Source organism: Hyla sarda, chromosome 3 (assembly GCF_029499605.1).
Source record: "Hyla sarda isolate aHylSar1 chromosome 3, aHylSar1.hap1, whole genome shotgun sequence".
NCBI classification, from domain to species: Eukaryota; Metazoa; Chordata; class Amphibia; order Anura; family Hylidae; genus Hyla; species Hyla sarda.
In genome coordinates this window covers 263,013,548-263,030,014 of record NC_079191.1, presented here as the reverse complement: position 1 = coordinate 263,030,014, position 16,467 = coordinate 263,013,548, and the positions used below count along the sequence as shown (strand labels likewise).

At 40.5% G+C, this 16,467-nt stretch overlaps 1 protein-coding gene across 6 annotated transcripts in view; it reads right to left on the bottom strand.

The window, feature by feature from the left end:
• Nucleotides 1-16,467, bottom strand: part of AKAP7 (A-kinase anchoring protein 7) — a 162,249-nt gene that overhangs the window by 66,247 nt on the left and 79,535 nt on the right. Inside the window, exon 8 of one of the 6 annotated variants that reach the window (XM_056566554.1) lies at nucleotides 14,141-14,186. The exons of 4 other annotated variants lie outside the window; for them this stretch is intronic. In XM_056566554.1, the coding sequence (XP_056422529.1) occupies nucleotides 14,141-14,186 (46 nt within the window). Of the gene's footprint in view, nucleotides 1-14,140; nucleotides 14,219-16,467 lie in introns of all 6 variants that reach the window. One more of the 6 variants, XM_056566555.1, reaches the window with a different exon arrangement.

The following is a 16,467-nucleotide window of genomic DNA, read 5'->3' as shown; positions in this document are numbered from 1 at the left end:
TAGTTTGAATTTAGAGGTCCGGTTGCATCAGTTTTTGTAAAAAAAAAAAAAAAAAAAAGTATAACACTTTAGTGCAAAAAAGTTCCAACTGTTTTATTGAAACTCCAAGGAAAGTAGGTGTGGTTTGCCATGTGCAAGAAAAAAATGTATCTTAAAAACCGTATGGCACTGTAGACACATCCGTTTTTCATTGACATTGACTTTTCAATATTTAAAAAAACTAATATGGTTCCCATACAGTTTTTAAACAAGAAACAAAACCAGAGTAAAAAACCATACACGACCAAAAAATGTACACAACCGGATATGGCTAGGTTCACACCATGTTTTTGCAATACAGTTCACGTATGTTTTCAATTTGAAAATCGTATGCATTGACTCTCCATTGACAACTGTATGCCAAAAGATGCATCAGGTTGTGTCCGTTTTACCCCCTGTACGGTTTTGTCATTTTTTTTCCCGTACCCAAAACCGTAGCCTACCACGGTTTTTGGTCCGGGTAAAAACCGTATTGAAATGTATACGTTTATTTTAAACATAGTTGTCAATTAAAACCTTACAGAACCGTATGTGCCTACGGTTTAATCCGGTTTTCACCATACGGTTTTTGACTTTGCACAGTTTTTTTCTTGGAATTTCAATCAAACAAGTGAAACTTTATTCATAATGGAGTGAAAAGTTAAAAACTTATAAGTTTTTTTCCTTAAAAAACGGATGCAACCGGACACCATTTTTCAATGGTTGATAAATGGATTCAAATTTGTACACACGTTTTGATACAGTTTAGTCAGGTTTTGAGGAATCTGTTTTTTTTTTTTTATCAAAAACCTGATACGGGAACTGTATTGCAAAAACGTGGTGTGAACCCAGCCTACTTCTTGTTGCATAAGTTTTTGAATGGGAGGTCTATGTATACGGTTTTCTATACAGTTGTTTATAGTATTCCTGTATAAAACCGTATATGGGAACCGTTTAGGAAAATCATGATGTGAATGCATCCTTAGAGCATCAAGGCAAAAATAAAAAGGGATTAAAAAAAAAAAGTCCAATACTAAACAATGTTTCAGTTAAGTCCTCAGTTTGTTTCCCAGGGACACAAATGCAATTTAATTGGAGTTACACCTTGCATATTTTTTTTAGGACTGGACTGTGATTTCCATGTCTTCAGCAGGGGGTGAGTTGAAGGGGTTTGATCCTTCTTCTTGGTCAGCCCACAGGGAGGGCATTGCATTACTCCTGCCAACTGTCCCATCCCTCTTACAAACACAGACTATGGCATTTCATAAAACATATGCCCACAATATACAGCAGACAGTGTACTGATGTCAGTCCTTTCATTTATACCGTTATGTCAAGACGAACATTTCAGCAGGGAACATGAATGGTTTATGGTTAGTAGAAAGGCATACTGCTTGATCTACAGATAAAACTGGGGCATGCTTGTATAAAAAGCCTAATATTAGTACATCAGGGTCCTGGTAATGAAATAACTATAGGGAACATTCTTTTAAAAGAAACTATATTTCACTAAAGGCATGAAATGCATCAATTGGTGACATAGTGTAAATTGTTTACAAAACAAATAACACAGGAGTGAGTTTTTGGGTTGCAAGAGCATTGTTCACAGTTTGGTCTTAATTGGGGTGCAAAGAAAATTCATAGGAAATATTTGGGTTCACTGGATTTTAGGAGTCACATGTCCATTTTTTTATAATTTATATCCAAAGCCTATTTTCAGTTCAATCATTCTCAGGTTAAAGAGGCCACTTACAGGCAGTAAAGCTCCAGTAACCTGAATAATCTGACTGTATGCTTCAATCCTGTATTTTTCCGCATAGTTGATCACACAGTTGTTTGCAGTATCATAGCCCCAGGTGCTTCTCTGTAGGCCTATTTGCAGCGGATCATAACCAATGGTTCTTAAGAGCAGAAAACTACTTATTGGCCCTTCAAATTAAAGTGGTTGTCTGTCCCATTTAAGAAATTCTGAGTACACGGGGTAGGAGGGGTGACCCTCATTCAGGATACTCATCTATTAGCCAATGCAGAGAATGACTACAAAGAATCTTTAACTCTAGGGGACTTGGCAGGTGTAAACATAACATGAACAATTCATCGATTTCAATGGCTACTGTGTAATGACGACATTCCCCTTCACTGCATGGAAACTGTTCCCTTGCTGAATGGTTTCCTCACAGATGACAGCTTATTTATTTTATTCAAATGTAATGCGTCATTATTTGCAACATTTATCAGTGCAGCTTACCCCAAAAGCTAGAGTAAACTACTTAATACATGTAGGCTTAGATCTATGCCTTAAAGGGGTATTCCAGGAAATAACTTTTTTTTTATATATCAACTGGCTCCAGAAAGTTAAACAGATTTGTAAATTACTTCTATTAAATTTTTTTAATCCTTTCAGTACTTATGAGCTTCTGAAGTTTAGGTTGTTCTTTTCTGTCTAAGTAATCTCTGATGACACGTGTCTCGGGAACCGCCCAGTTTAGAAGAGGTTTGCTATGGGAATTTGCTTCTAAACTGGGCGTTTCCCGAGACACGTGTCATCAGAGATTACTTAGACAGAAAGGAACAACCTTAACTTCAGAAGCTCATTAGAACTGAAAGGATTAAGATTTTTTTATAGAAGTAATTTACAAATCTAAAACAAAGATTAACCACACCTCAAGAATACTACCCTAGGGTACACAGTGAATAATTGTTTGAGACATAACGTTTTGAAAAAAATGCTGATTTTATTAAAACAATAAAAACCTAAATGGTTAAAAATATTAGAGCAATGTCAATGTTATCTTAAACTGTCATTGGGCCCTAATGACAGATTTAGAAAATATGAATATATATATAGCAACCACCTAATATAGAATAATCTATAGATGTTAAAAACAAATGCAATTTTTCAACGGCATATAATGATCCGGAGTCGACTATTAGTCCGGCACCTATGATGAATAAATGATGAATAAAAAAGGGCTGATAGTCCGGCACTTGTAATGGAAAAGGCGAAGTCACTTGATGGACTGATGTATAGGTGTATAAAAAGCTGCCCACAGATGTTAAACAAATGCAAAGTTCAACCTCACCCTGGCTGCTGGTCCCGTACTGCGACGGGCCGATAGTTGAAATTCTTATGTTGGCTGCAGCAACCTGGATGGATATGGGCTCCGGCAGGAGACTCTCTGGGGAGCGGTCCGTGGTATCGGCATATACCTGGATGTGTATCGGACCTTCGCTGGAGAGATCGTGGCTGGGTTCTGGTATTGCAGGCAGCATGTTGGTAATGCGCTCAGTGGGAGAGGATGTTTGATGAATGCAGCAAGTGGTGCACAAAGTTCTGGGCCGGCTTCAGTCTAGGTGGTGCGTGCGAATTGTGCTCTGTTCAGATTATATATCAGCCTAGGCTGATATCTAATCTGAACAGAGCACAATTCGCACGCACCACCTAGACTGAAGCCGGCCCAGAACTTTGCGAAGGTCCAGTGAAGGTCCGATACACATCCAGGTATTTGCCGATAGCACGGACCGCTCCCAAGAGAGTCTCCTGCCAGAGCCCATATCCATCCAGGCTCTCACGCCAGGATTGCTGCAGCCAACACAAGAATTTCAACTATCGGCCCGTCGCAGTACGGGACCAGCAGCCAGGGTGAGGTTGAACTTTGCATTTGTTTAACATCTGTGGGCAGCTTTTTATACACCTATACATCAGTCCATCAAGTGACTTTGCCTTTTCCATTACAAGTGCCGGACTATCAGCCCTTTTTTATTCATCATTTATTCATCATAGGTGCCGGACTAATAGTCGACTCCGGATCATTATATGCCGTTGAAAAATTGCATTTGTTTTTAACATCTATAGATTATTCTATATTAGGTGGTTGCTATATATATATTCATATTTTCTAAATCTGTCATTAGGGCCCAATGACAGTTTAAGATAACATTGACATTGCTCTGATATTTTTAACCATTTAGGTTTTTATTGTTTTAATAAAATCTGCATTTTTTTCAAAACTTTATGTCTCAAACAATTATTCACTGTGTACCCTAGGGTAGTATTCTTGAGGTGTGGTTAATCTTTGTTTTAGTTTTTACCCATTTGGATTGGTGGGGATCAATCCTTTAACCACAATAACCTCGAATACCTGGTTGTGAGCTGCACACATTTTTCTAATTAACAAATCTGTTTAACTTTCTGGAACCAGTTGATATATAAAAAAAAGTTTTTTCCTGGAATACCCCTTTAAGAATGGCTGCAGAAAATTTAACTTGGATAAATGATGTAACAAAGGATTTATTTTATCTATACAAACATACTTATGTATACACACACTTGAGATGTTCCTCATTCGCACTAAAGCCTTCACTTCCTCTTTTGCTGCATATATTTACATCAGTACACTAGTATTTATTACACAAATGATAAAACATCCATATCTGCTAAACTTAAACATAATTTGTGTAATAATATATCTGACTGTTTTCTTCTAGAGCTAAAAGAGAAAAATGCAATAAATGACAGCAGATGAAATTATGACTTTTCACCAGTACATATTACTACTAAATCCGAAAATTTTCCAACAGTATTATAGGGAAACGGGGTTTACTTTCATTTGGGCAGAGAGAGATTAAAATCTATTGATTCTCTACTCTGTGAGGTAAGACCTGTAAGGGAGGGAGCTGACACCATCTGAATGGCAAAGGGTAGACTTGGCCGGAATTCGGAGTGAGCAAATACATTGGCCGTTTTGCGTTTTATAAAGATGCTGGTCCATTGAATAATATGGAAGACTTGATTGACTTATTCTTCTTACAAATACACCATAGTGAAGGACAAATCCTGCGAATTAATTCACCTTTGGATTCCAATAAGTAGTGACTCAGTTAAAACACAAATGAGACAAAAAAAAACTTTGCTCACCTCTCATCATACCCTTAAACTACCTCTTCATTTATGAAGAGTAGGTCACAGCATTTAGATGGCAGACGCCAATAGAATGTAAAAGCTGTAGTCTTTTCCAGCCTTTGTCAAGCATCTTCTTTTATATAACTATTGCCTGTAGTGTTCTGACACATTCATTATGGTAACATACATGTCTAATGGCATTTAGCCCTGACATTACCCGTGAAGTGACTGCCCCACGGTCTTAGGGTCCATCCAGCATTGTTATAATGTACATGTAAACTACTAGAACTTCATGAGAAATCTTTTATTTCACTTGTATTATAAATAAATATACTAAACTGCATTTTTACGAGTAAGATCATTTAACAATTTGTAGACATAACTGCGTTTTTGCTTACCCCCAAATAAATATAGAATCATAGAACTACCATGTGTTGTAATGAGTTCTAATAAGGTTTCAGTTCACGCACCAGTAACTACACCACGGGTCTGATGTCCCCTCCATTCATTGTGACATATCAATTTGATAGAATCAATGGTTAGAATGGTGAATTACAGTTTTCCCATTTGAAATGAAATGCTCACATCTCTTTTCTATTAGAGTTTTTTTCTAAAAAGGTATTTTTTTCCATACATAAATCATGTACATGTTATAAATTCTTTGTCTCAAACATGCAATATTTAGATAGAAATCATTTAGTCATAAAACATATTTTTGAAAATCCAAATATTTTTCAATAATTGTTTTTCCAATTGTTCGTCGCCATTGCTGACATGTGATTGTCCCTGGCACTGGTCCCCCACTCTGGTACAAAAGCAGATAATTCCGTAGATACATAGTCACATGCATAAAAATGTACTTGGCTGAAATATCTGGACAGTTTAACAAATGGAGGAGAGAAAAAAAAGGTAATCCTGAAACAACAATATTGGCTTTGAGTTTCTTCAGGATGCAAATCAGAAGACCAGTAATCCTAGAACTGACCACCATATACAGTACATCCAAATGGAAAGTATTATATCATAAGAGGTGTCATCCAATATCAGGTCACCAGACCAATAAGGTCCAGAGAGTTTAGTGCTCAGAGGGGGTGTATCGACCGAGTTCTAAGTGTTGGAGTAGTATCAAAAACTAGGCCTGGATTTTATGTTTAGTTAAGGAAAAATATAAATGCTATGAGTGCTTGCTCATTTCCTGCAAAGCATAACATGGAGAAAGGTCCACTTGGCATCTCTAGTGGCACAACGCATAGGCCCATCAGCTGATAAAGAATATCAAATGGCGTTCCCTGGAGCCACCATAGGGGAGTAATGCGTCTTAAATAGGTACTCCGCCCCTAGACATCTTAACCCACACCCAAAGGATAGGGGATAAGATGTCTGATTACTGGGGTCCAACCACTGGGGACCCCTGTGATCTCCCTGCTGCACCCAGTATTCATTTAGAGCGTCAGGTGCAGCGCCGGAGGCATGTGACATCATGGGCATGACCCGCTCGTGACATCACAGCCACGCCCCCTCAATGCAAGTCTATGGGAGGGGCGTGACAGACACCATGCCCCCTCCCATCCCAAGCGGGGCGTGTCCATGACATCACAAGTCTCCGCCCCGCATTGCCAGTTTATTTCGTGCACCAGATGTCTGGGGTGCCGCAGCTGGTGCACGTGACATCACACTCTTACAGCACACTCCTCACCTCTATACAAACCACCTATATGTATTACACTGCCTCATATAGTATTAGATCCCCCTGTGCCTTTGCATAGTACTAGGCCCTCTCACATTGCCCCCGTACAGCATTAGGCCCCTCTGTCTACATATAGTATTAGGTCCTCTTATATTACTCCCATATAGCATAAGGCTCTCTCACATTTCCCTCAAAGAAGAAGGCCCCCTCACATTGCCCCCATATAGCATTAGGCCCCCTTACATTGCCCCAATATAGCATTAGGCCCCCTTATATTGCCCCATAGATTATTTTCAGGCCCCCTCACATTACCCCCATAGATTACTTTTAGGCCCCCTTACATTGCCCCCATAGATTACTTTTAGGCCCCCTTACATTGCCCCCATAGATTACTTTTAGGCCCCCTTACATTGCCCCCATAGATTATTATTAGGCCCCCTTATATTGCCCCATAGATTATTTTCAAGCCCCCTTACATTGCCCCATAGATTACTTTTAGGCCCCCTTATATAGCTCCATAGATTACTAATAGGCTGCCTTACATTACCCCCATAGATTAATAGGCTGCCTTACATTGCCCCCATGGAAAATGAATAGGCCACCTTACATTGTCCCCATAGAATATTAATAGGCCACCTTACATTGCCCCCATAGAATATTAATAGGCCACCTTACATTGCCAACATAGATAATTAATAGACCCCTTTACATTGCCCTCATTAATTATTAGGCCCCCTTACATTGCCCCCATTGAATATTAGGTCCCCTTACATTGCCCCCCCCCTTGATTATGCCCCCTAACATTGCCTCCATTGATTAATAGGCACTTAATATTGCCCCATTGAATAGAATTATAAAACAAGAAACACCACTCACCTCTCCTTCATTCCCCCTCAGCTCCAGTCGCTCATCTTCTGTCTATGCCTCAAGTGCGGACAGCGCCATTAGGAGCCGCTGCCGCACAGGAAGCCTGGGCTGGAGTAACAGGACAGAGCCACTGGCTCCTTCCTGTCACATGTGCCGTCGCCCACGTTCAACACTGTGTGTGTCTTAAAGGCGCACTCACTGTTGAAAGTTGCAGCTGCTCGGGGATTCAGGACATGTGTCCGTGATCCCCTAGTGGCCTCCCCATCACCTGCAGGCCCGGTCGCAGGGGGTGCGAGGGGGGCCCGCAGGTAAAGGGTCCGGTTACCCCACTGCAGGGACCGTGCCACCATGGTTCCTTGTATGTATTAACCAGCAGGGTGCAGCCATAGGGCTCTTGGCCCCCCTGGGGACCCGGAACCCTTACTGGGGTACCGGCTGTACCCCTCTGATGGCGGCCCTGCATACAGGGAACAAACAGCAAAAAACGTGGTCTCAAATGGCTGGAGGTGCTCAACCTCAAATGCGGTAGTGAATTTATGCTGGGGGAGCAGATCCTGCCCTTGTAGTCCATTGCTAGGGGCGATCCCCAGCATAAAAATGCATACAATGGAGGATGCCTGCAGTGGACTACAAGTGCCACAATAGAATCCTACACCAGATAGACGGTGTGGATGTGTAACAATTAGAATAATACAATACAGGAATATGGGTGCACTACTGTGGTACATGTATACAATGACATTGGCTATCTCTCAACACTGATGTTAAAATTGAGACATTCGCCAGCATATCCTTGTATGAAGGACATACCAGAGCCCGCACACCAACGCCAAGGTTTCTCAAAATGGCGAGGGACCTAACGCTAATTCTACCTGTGCGTGATAAGCAAAACAGGGGACAGTGGGGAATTGCGGCAGCATTCGGTCGACTCACAGCCTCCTCCCAGGTACCCTATATACAGGGACAATCTACCTACAGGGGGTCCTACATATAGGGAAAACCTACCTTAACTGGGGGGGTATTACATATAGGCACAAGCTATCTCCAAGGGGCAAAGGAAATCCTATATAAAGAGAGCAAACTACCTACAGGGGGTGTTACCTATAGGAGGCAATGTAGGGGGGTCCTACATACAGAGAGCAATCTACCTACAGGAGGTCCTATTCACAGGATAAGTGGGTTACTTTTAGCGTTGTATAAGCTGTAAAAAATAAAAATAAAAACATAGTATAAAAAAACTCTGTTCATTTAAAAAGAAATAAACTGGCTCCCATGTTTTTTTGTTTTTTTTTGGTCTCCTACATTCAAAACAAATTATTCGAGCCCTGCCCTACACTCTTTTTGTTGCATATGTAAGTCTATGAATGGCTATGAATGGCTCACTATCCAAATAGTTTAGATTTGCTACGCCATGTGGGAATTTATCAGTGTTTGAAACCCTTCAAAAATTGCATAAAAAAGTAGCAAAAAAAAAATCATAGCACCAGTGCAATTGTTACATCTGTGCATATTTATGACTGTCCAATAATCCTGAACATTTGGGTGATGGATATGTGGGTCATTTGTTATAAAATGTTATGTGATAGAAGATACATTGATAACCAGTTAAGTGCTTTCCCTACAGGTCTCATGCACATACAATAAACACAAACAGCTCAACGCTACACGTGTGGTGGGAAAGCTGCAGGATTAAATAGGGGTTAAATGCAGGTTTATATAATAAGGTTGAGATCTGACACTCAGCTTTTAACAAAAAGTTATTTATCCTTCATCATAAGCCGTAAACATATGTAGCGGGAACACACTCAAAGGCCACCACATCTTAAGGATTTGGTGTCCACTCTTTCCTTTCGTTACAATTATTTTCCATAGACTTGCTTACAGTTTATCAAAGGAATCCGCAAGAAATGCTTTATATATTTCTTGCTGAAACAAGCACTGGAACAGAAAAAAACAAAAAAACTGCAAAGTGACCTAAGAAAACTAAGCAGCAGAACTTCGTTGAACTTTTTGCATCTCATGGTCCAAGTAATTGCCAAGAATGAAAATGCCATGCATCCTTTTTTCTGCATTGTACTATTATTTTGGTACACTACGTATAATAGATGTGTCGCCATCTGTGGTACAATGAGACAGAATTTTGATCCAGCAGCCATAACAAACCTGGGCCATTGTTCCAAAAGTTTACAAAATCCCCCTTTTACTACCAAACAAATCCCATTTAGGCCTTATGCACACAGATGTTTTTGTAAAATCACAGAAGAATTTTGAGAAAACCGTCACACACAGGTACAGACAATATATTATGAACTACATTAACTTTACAGCCCCTGTAGCATAGTCAAATAAAAAAATCAATATGAAGTGGACCCGAAATGGTGCAGTACATGCATTATAGTGCTACAAATTCTCTTTAGTGCCATCTACTGTTCAGTAATAGCATTAAAATAAGGATTTGATAAACTTTAAAAGGAGTTATTACCTATTCAAAGGATAATTCAAAAGATAGGTTAGAAATGTATCACTGGAAGTCCGACTGCTGAAACCCCCAACAATCATAACAACAGGGGCCCTAAGCCCCCTGTCTCAATGGAGATCATGGGGCATGGCCATGACGTCACGGCGGGGTCGTGACGTCATGGCCATGCCCCCTCAATGCAAGTCTATGGGAGGGGGCGGATGCCCCCTCCCATAGACTTGCATTGATGGGGTGTGGCGTGATGTGACGACCCCGCTGCCCGCACCCAGCATTCTAAATGAACACAGGGTGCTGCACAGAGATCGCGGGGGGGGGGGGGGGGGGGGGGGCAGGGGGGGGCGCGGAGGTCCCAGCAGTGGGAACCCCACGATCAGACATCCTAGGGGCAGAGCACCCCTTTAAGTACTAGGTCACAAGGGCACACCTGTATACACCCAAAATCCTCAAGTGGTTAATTTAGTGCATATATTTTTTTTTTCCTTATCCTCAACCCAATATTTTATTGGTAACAAAATATTAGTGAGGCCATAGGTACAATGCTATATTGTAGACACAGAAGAAATAGTGGCACCAGTATCTTATTATGCAGCTCCACGAGATGGACCACAAAAGGTATGCGGGACAACAGCCAGAAACAATCGGAACACGATGGTGCTAGGACAATGAAAATGTCATGACTGCAATGCAATGAAAAGAAGAAACGGGTGTCCTGCACTCACCGTGTAGATTCTGGATCTTCAGCTCCCATCTCGGGCTGCTAGACCGGCATCGGAGACAGAGTAGCGTGGGGCGTTCAGAGGCGACTGCCGGCGGTTTCACGCATACAAATGAGCTTCTTCCGGCCAGAAGAAGGGCATTTGTATGCGTGAAACCGCAGGCAGTCGCCTCTGAGCGCCCCATGCTACTCTGTCTCCGATGCCGGTCTAGCAGCCCAAGATGGGAGCTGAAGATCCAGAATCTACACGGTGAGTGCAGGACACCCGTTTTTTCTTTTCATTGCATTACAATGCTATATTGATTCACATATTTATTTATGTATTTATTCATTTACTAATTTATTCTTACAGTTGTGCTCATAAGTTTACATACTCTTGCAGAATTTATGATTTTTTAACCATTTTTCAGAGAATATGAATGATAAGACAAAAACTTTTCTTTCACTCAGTTAGTGGTTGGCTGAAGCCATTTATTGTCAAACAACTGTGTTTACTCTTTTTAAATCATAATCCCAACACAAACTACCCAAATGACCGATCAAAAGTTTACATACCCCAGTTTTTAATAACGTGTATTGCCCCCTTTAAAATAAATGAAAGCTTTAAGTATTTTGTGGCAGTTGTGGATGAGACACTTTATCGTCTCAGATGGTAAAGCTGCCCATTCTTCCTGGCAATTAGTGCAAATTGTCCGCCAGTATTTGTTGATACAGCACAGAGACAAGCCTCAAATCTTCTGGCACAAAGTCATTTGGATTTATAAGACTAAAATTTAACTGTTTGGGCACAACCATAAATGCTACAATTGGAGTCAACAAGGCCTATGATGAAAGGTACACCATTCCTACTGTGAAACATGGTGGTGGATTGCTGATGTTTTGGGGATGTGTGAGCTACAAAAGGCACGGGAAATTTGGTCAGAATTGATAGCAACATGAATGCAGTAATGTATCAACAAATACTGGCGGACAAATTGCACTCATCATCCAGGAAGCTGAGCGTGGGATGTACTTGGACATCCCAACATGACAATGATCCAAGACACAAGGCCAAGTCGACCTGTCATTGGCTACAGCAAAATAAAGTGAAGGTTCTGGAGTGGCCATCTTAGTCTCCAGACCTCAATACCATTGAGCCACTCTGGGGAGACCTCAAACGTGCAGTTCATGCAAGACAGCTCAAGAATTTAGGGGAACTGGAGGCTTTTTGCCAGGAAGAAGAGAAGAAAAAGAGTCTCATCCACAACTACCACAAAAGACTTCAAGCTGTCATTGATGTTAAAGGGGGCAATACACGGTATTAAGAACTGGGGCATGTAAACTTTTGATTGGTCATTTGGGTAGTTTATGTTGTGATTATGAATTAAAAAGGGTAAACACAGTTGTTTGACAATAAATGACCTCAGCCAACCACTAACCATTAGTGAAAGAAAAGTTGTTCTGTAATCATTCATATTCTCTGAACAATGGTTAAAAAATCATAAATTCTGCAAGGATATGTAAACTTATGAGCACAACTGTATACTTATACAATATATTTTTATACATATTGATTTTCCCCCACACTGTAGGAGACTTTGAGGACTAACTTTGTACATTACCATTTATCTTGCATTTCTCCATACACCGGGTATTTGTGCCCCTGTTAATGAACCTTGGCTCTTCAATTGGTGTTGATTGTGAGCTGTACTACCACAACTTTTTACATTCTAGGGTACCTTGATAACAAACCTCAATCGGCTTTACTGTTTCTTCTTTTGGGCTCCCTGGCTTCTCTCAAGAAAGACATATTGAGACATCTGCTGTCTGCTGCTTGGCTGGTTTTACCATGCCATTGGACCTCATCTGTACCTTCTGTGCTGCATGGAAATCGTGGGGGGCCCCAGCGGTGGGCCCACCGCGATCAGACATCTTATCCCCTATTATTTGGATAGGGGATAAATTGTATTTGGCCGGAATACCCCTTTAAGGGTGCCCATCTCCTTAATACGGTGAATAAGGTGCAGGGCGTAGTGTTGTAAAAACAAACAGTACAAAGGTCAAAGAAGAGTTTGGGACACAGCCGGTTAAACCAAAGCACAAAACAGGGAGCATTAAACAGGTAACAGCTGACAAACTGACAAACAAAGCAGAGTCTAACCAGGAAGTAACAATACCAAAACATTAAGTGAAGGGGTAGTCAAAGAACAAGTCAAAAGGCCAGGAAAACAAGAGATTAGGATAATAAATGCAGGTAAGGAGCTAATGCTAAAATAAATATATCACAGGCAACATGCAGAGAAGGTATATAAAGCTCAGTTCAGAAGGGCGTGAATGCCAAGGCAGTATACCATTGTCTATTAGTTCATGCCTCCTGATTGGGTCAGGCGTTGTCATGGCAATAAGAGATGCAGCAGCTCAAGACAGGAGAGATTGGAACTACAAACAGAGCCACAGGCACAAACACCCATTACACCTAACCTTTGTCTTTCTTTAAGGGTACGATCACACTACATTTTGGTCCCCCATTATTCATATTCGTCAGCATTGCGTCAAAAAAGGGATGCTGATGTATACTGTTAAAGGGGTGCTCCGGGTAAGTTAAGAAAAAGAAAAATGTCCCAAACCCACCACAATACCTGTTCTGTGTCCCCTGTAGTAATCCATGTGATTTTGCCAGCTCCTGTGGCCCCTTTTGTCTCCTAAATATTCTTCTTTCTTGCTTGCAACACAGACTACAACTCCAAGCAGTCAGTGCGGCTCTGTGTAATGGCTGCCAGACAATTTCTTTTACTATCTGTGTGCATGCTGTGTTGTAAACACAGTCAGCAGCACACACTGTACATGTCTATTCTTTTAAACTATCCCAGGAATAAATCAGGCTATACTCTGAAAGGCAGCAGTCAGTGATTAGATCTACAGCAGGAAAAGAGCAGCATTATGCGCTGAGGAGACTGGGCTTTTCTGCCGGCAAGATCCTCATAGAGGGAGGGGAGGTGTGGCTGTGAAGACACTGATCACATGGTGTTTGTCTTCTAGGAGGGTGGGGGCTAGTCTCAGTGAGAGGTTTGGACAGAGACAAGCAGGATCTGATCATGACTCCCTGCATGTAAGTGACAGCTGAAAGAGGGAAACGGCTCTATATAGCTAATAATTGATATTAAGACAAATAAATAGGTTTGTGAGAGGGAAAGGATGAGCTATGGGTTTAGTTCCCCAGAGTACACCTTTAATGGGAGCAGCGGACCCCATTCACATCTATGGCTGAATGGAGTTACCTAGTGACTCTGTTCTCGACTTATGCACTATTTAAAAAGTGCAAAAGCCCCCGTCATGAGTCCCCTTAAAATAGAGGATACATTCCAAACTGAGTCATAAGGGGTGACTCGGTATGGCCATAGATGTCAGTGGGGGCCGCTGCTCCCAATAACAGTGTATGTCGGCATTCTGTTTTTGGCAATTAACAGCGGCCAGAACATTGTGTGATTGTACCTTGACTTTTGCTTTTTATCCCATTTCTGTTCTTGATCTTGAAATCCTAAGGAAATGTTAGTTTTATTGTTGCTTGTCCTCATTTATAAAGAGCCAAAGCAATAAACAAGACATAAAAAACAGGGCTGATTATTGCTTAGAAGCAGAATGTGCACACAAAATCAATAATTCAGACAGCATGATGCTGTTTTATGTGTTTGTCTGCCTTCAACTTTAACCATTCAATAAACCAAATGGTCAGTTGGGACTAAAATTATTACTTATACTATATGTTAAAGGCTCTTACTCAAAAGACACATAAATCCAGCAATTTCCCATATCTGGCCTACTATTTATTACACTATCCCATGTGGGGTGGAGATGGACCTTTTTTTTTTTTTTTTTTAAGCCAAACTATGGACTATGTTGCTAAGTCTGAAATAAAACAGCATCATTCCGATACATAAGCAGCTAAAGTCTAATTTGATCATAAACAAGGAGCAAAACAAAAAAGAGGCTGATATAAAGCATGACATTTTCAGCTAGACAATATTCAGGGCAATTCTAATATATGGCCGCTCAAAGTGTTAAAGAGACTATTAAAGTGGGCCTCTACAGAAACCTAGAAGATTGTTGGCAGAAAAATAACACTGGTCCGTATGGTGTGTCCAGTTACTGAGGTAGCATTGTGTTTGGAATGTCAACAGGACAGCAGGGACAGAGTCGCTTATTATTTTACAGCCCTAATGAAATTGGTACACACTTTAATAACGCTCACTAAAATTTGCATTAACCCTTGTTTAACCCTCATTTAAAGTTCACCAGAATATATAGAATATAATATTGCAGAATTTAAAGTATGCAAAAGCAGTAATAAAAATGTAATGAACACACCATGACTGTAACAGTAATTCTGTTCATTACAAGTGTACATATAATGCAAATGAAAGGACATTTACAAATTACTCTATATAGTGGCAATACAGTGTAAACATAAAGACCCAGATTTATCAATCTGCATGAAACCCAAACTGTCTGGTTTTGTCTGTAACAACCAATCACAGCTTTCATTTTACCAAAGCTTGTAAAAGGGAAACTGACAACCGGATTAAAATGAGGTATAGTTTACCAGATTGTCACGGCTGTCGCAGAGATACAGGGCGTTTTAGCCTCGGTTGCTAATCTGTAAATTCTGACATTTGTGCAGACAATGCAGGACCCAGAATACCGGTCTCTGTCCCCTTTGCTCCAAAATTCCTGCCCACAGCGCTTACATGGGTGAAGGGTTCTATGGAAACTCACAAGGTGGGGGAGCATATAGGAGCAATGGGGACAGAGGCAGGGATGCAGGGTGTACTGGGTCCCGCCTCCATTGCACATTTACATATTAGGATGACATTTACATATTAGCAACAGAGGTTAATACCCTGTATCTGCGGAACAGCAGCGACATCCTGGATAAATTATACATCATTTTAATCTACAGTAGTTTACCCACAATATAACCCTGTGTATTGGGTTTAGAAAGGGTGAATCAGCTGTCAGTTTACCTTTAACCCCTTAAGGACCCCTTAAATTTTGCACCTAAAAATCTGTATTATGGCTTATTTTTTGCGCCACCAATTCTACTTTGTAATGATATCAGTCATTTTACCCAAAAAATCTACGGTGAAACGGGAAAAAAATCATTGTGCGACAAAATTTAAAAAAAATACAGCCATTTTGTAACTTTTGGGGGCTTCCGTTTCTACGTAGTACATTTTTCTGTAAAAATGACACCTTATCTTTATTCTCTAGGTCCATACGGCTAAAATGATACCCTACTTATATAGGTTTGATTTTGTATTACTTCAGAAAAAAATCATAACTACATGCAGGAAAATTTATACGTTTAAAATTGTCATCTTCTTCTTTTTTTTTCCGTGTTCAGGGCGCTATGAGGGTTCATTTTTTGCGCCGTGATCTGAAGTTTTTGTCGGTACCATTTTTGCATTGATCTGACTTTTTGATTGCTTTTTATTCATCTTTTCATGATATAAAAAGTGACCAAAAATACGCTATTTTGGACTTTGGAATTTTTTGCGCGTACGCCATTGACCGTGCGGTTTAATTAGCGGTATATTTTTTTAATTCAGACATTTCCGCACGCGGCGATACCACTGTTTTTTTTTATCATTTGAAATGCCGGGTGATTCAAACTTTTATTAGGGGAAGGGATAATTCAAAGGGTTAATGATTTTTTTTTACACTTTTCTTTTGCAATAGGGGGCTATAACATTGCATTTACTGATCTTTAACATTGTTCAATGCATCTCCATAGGGATGCAATGATCAGTGTTTTCGGCGAT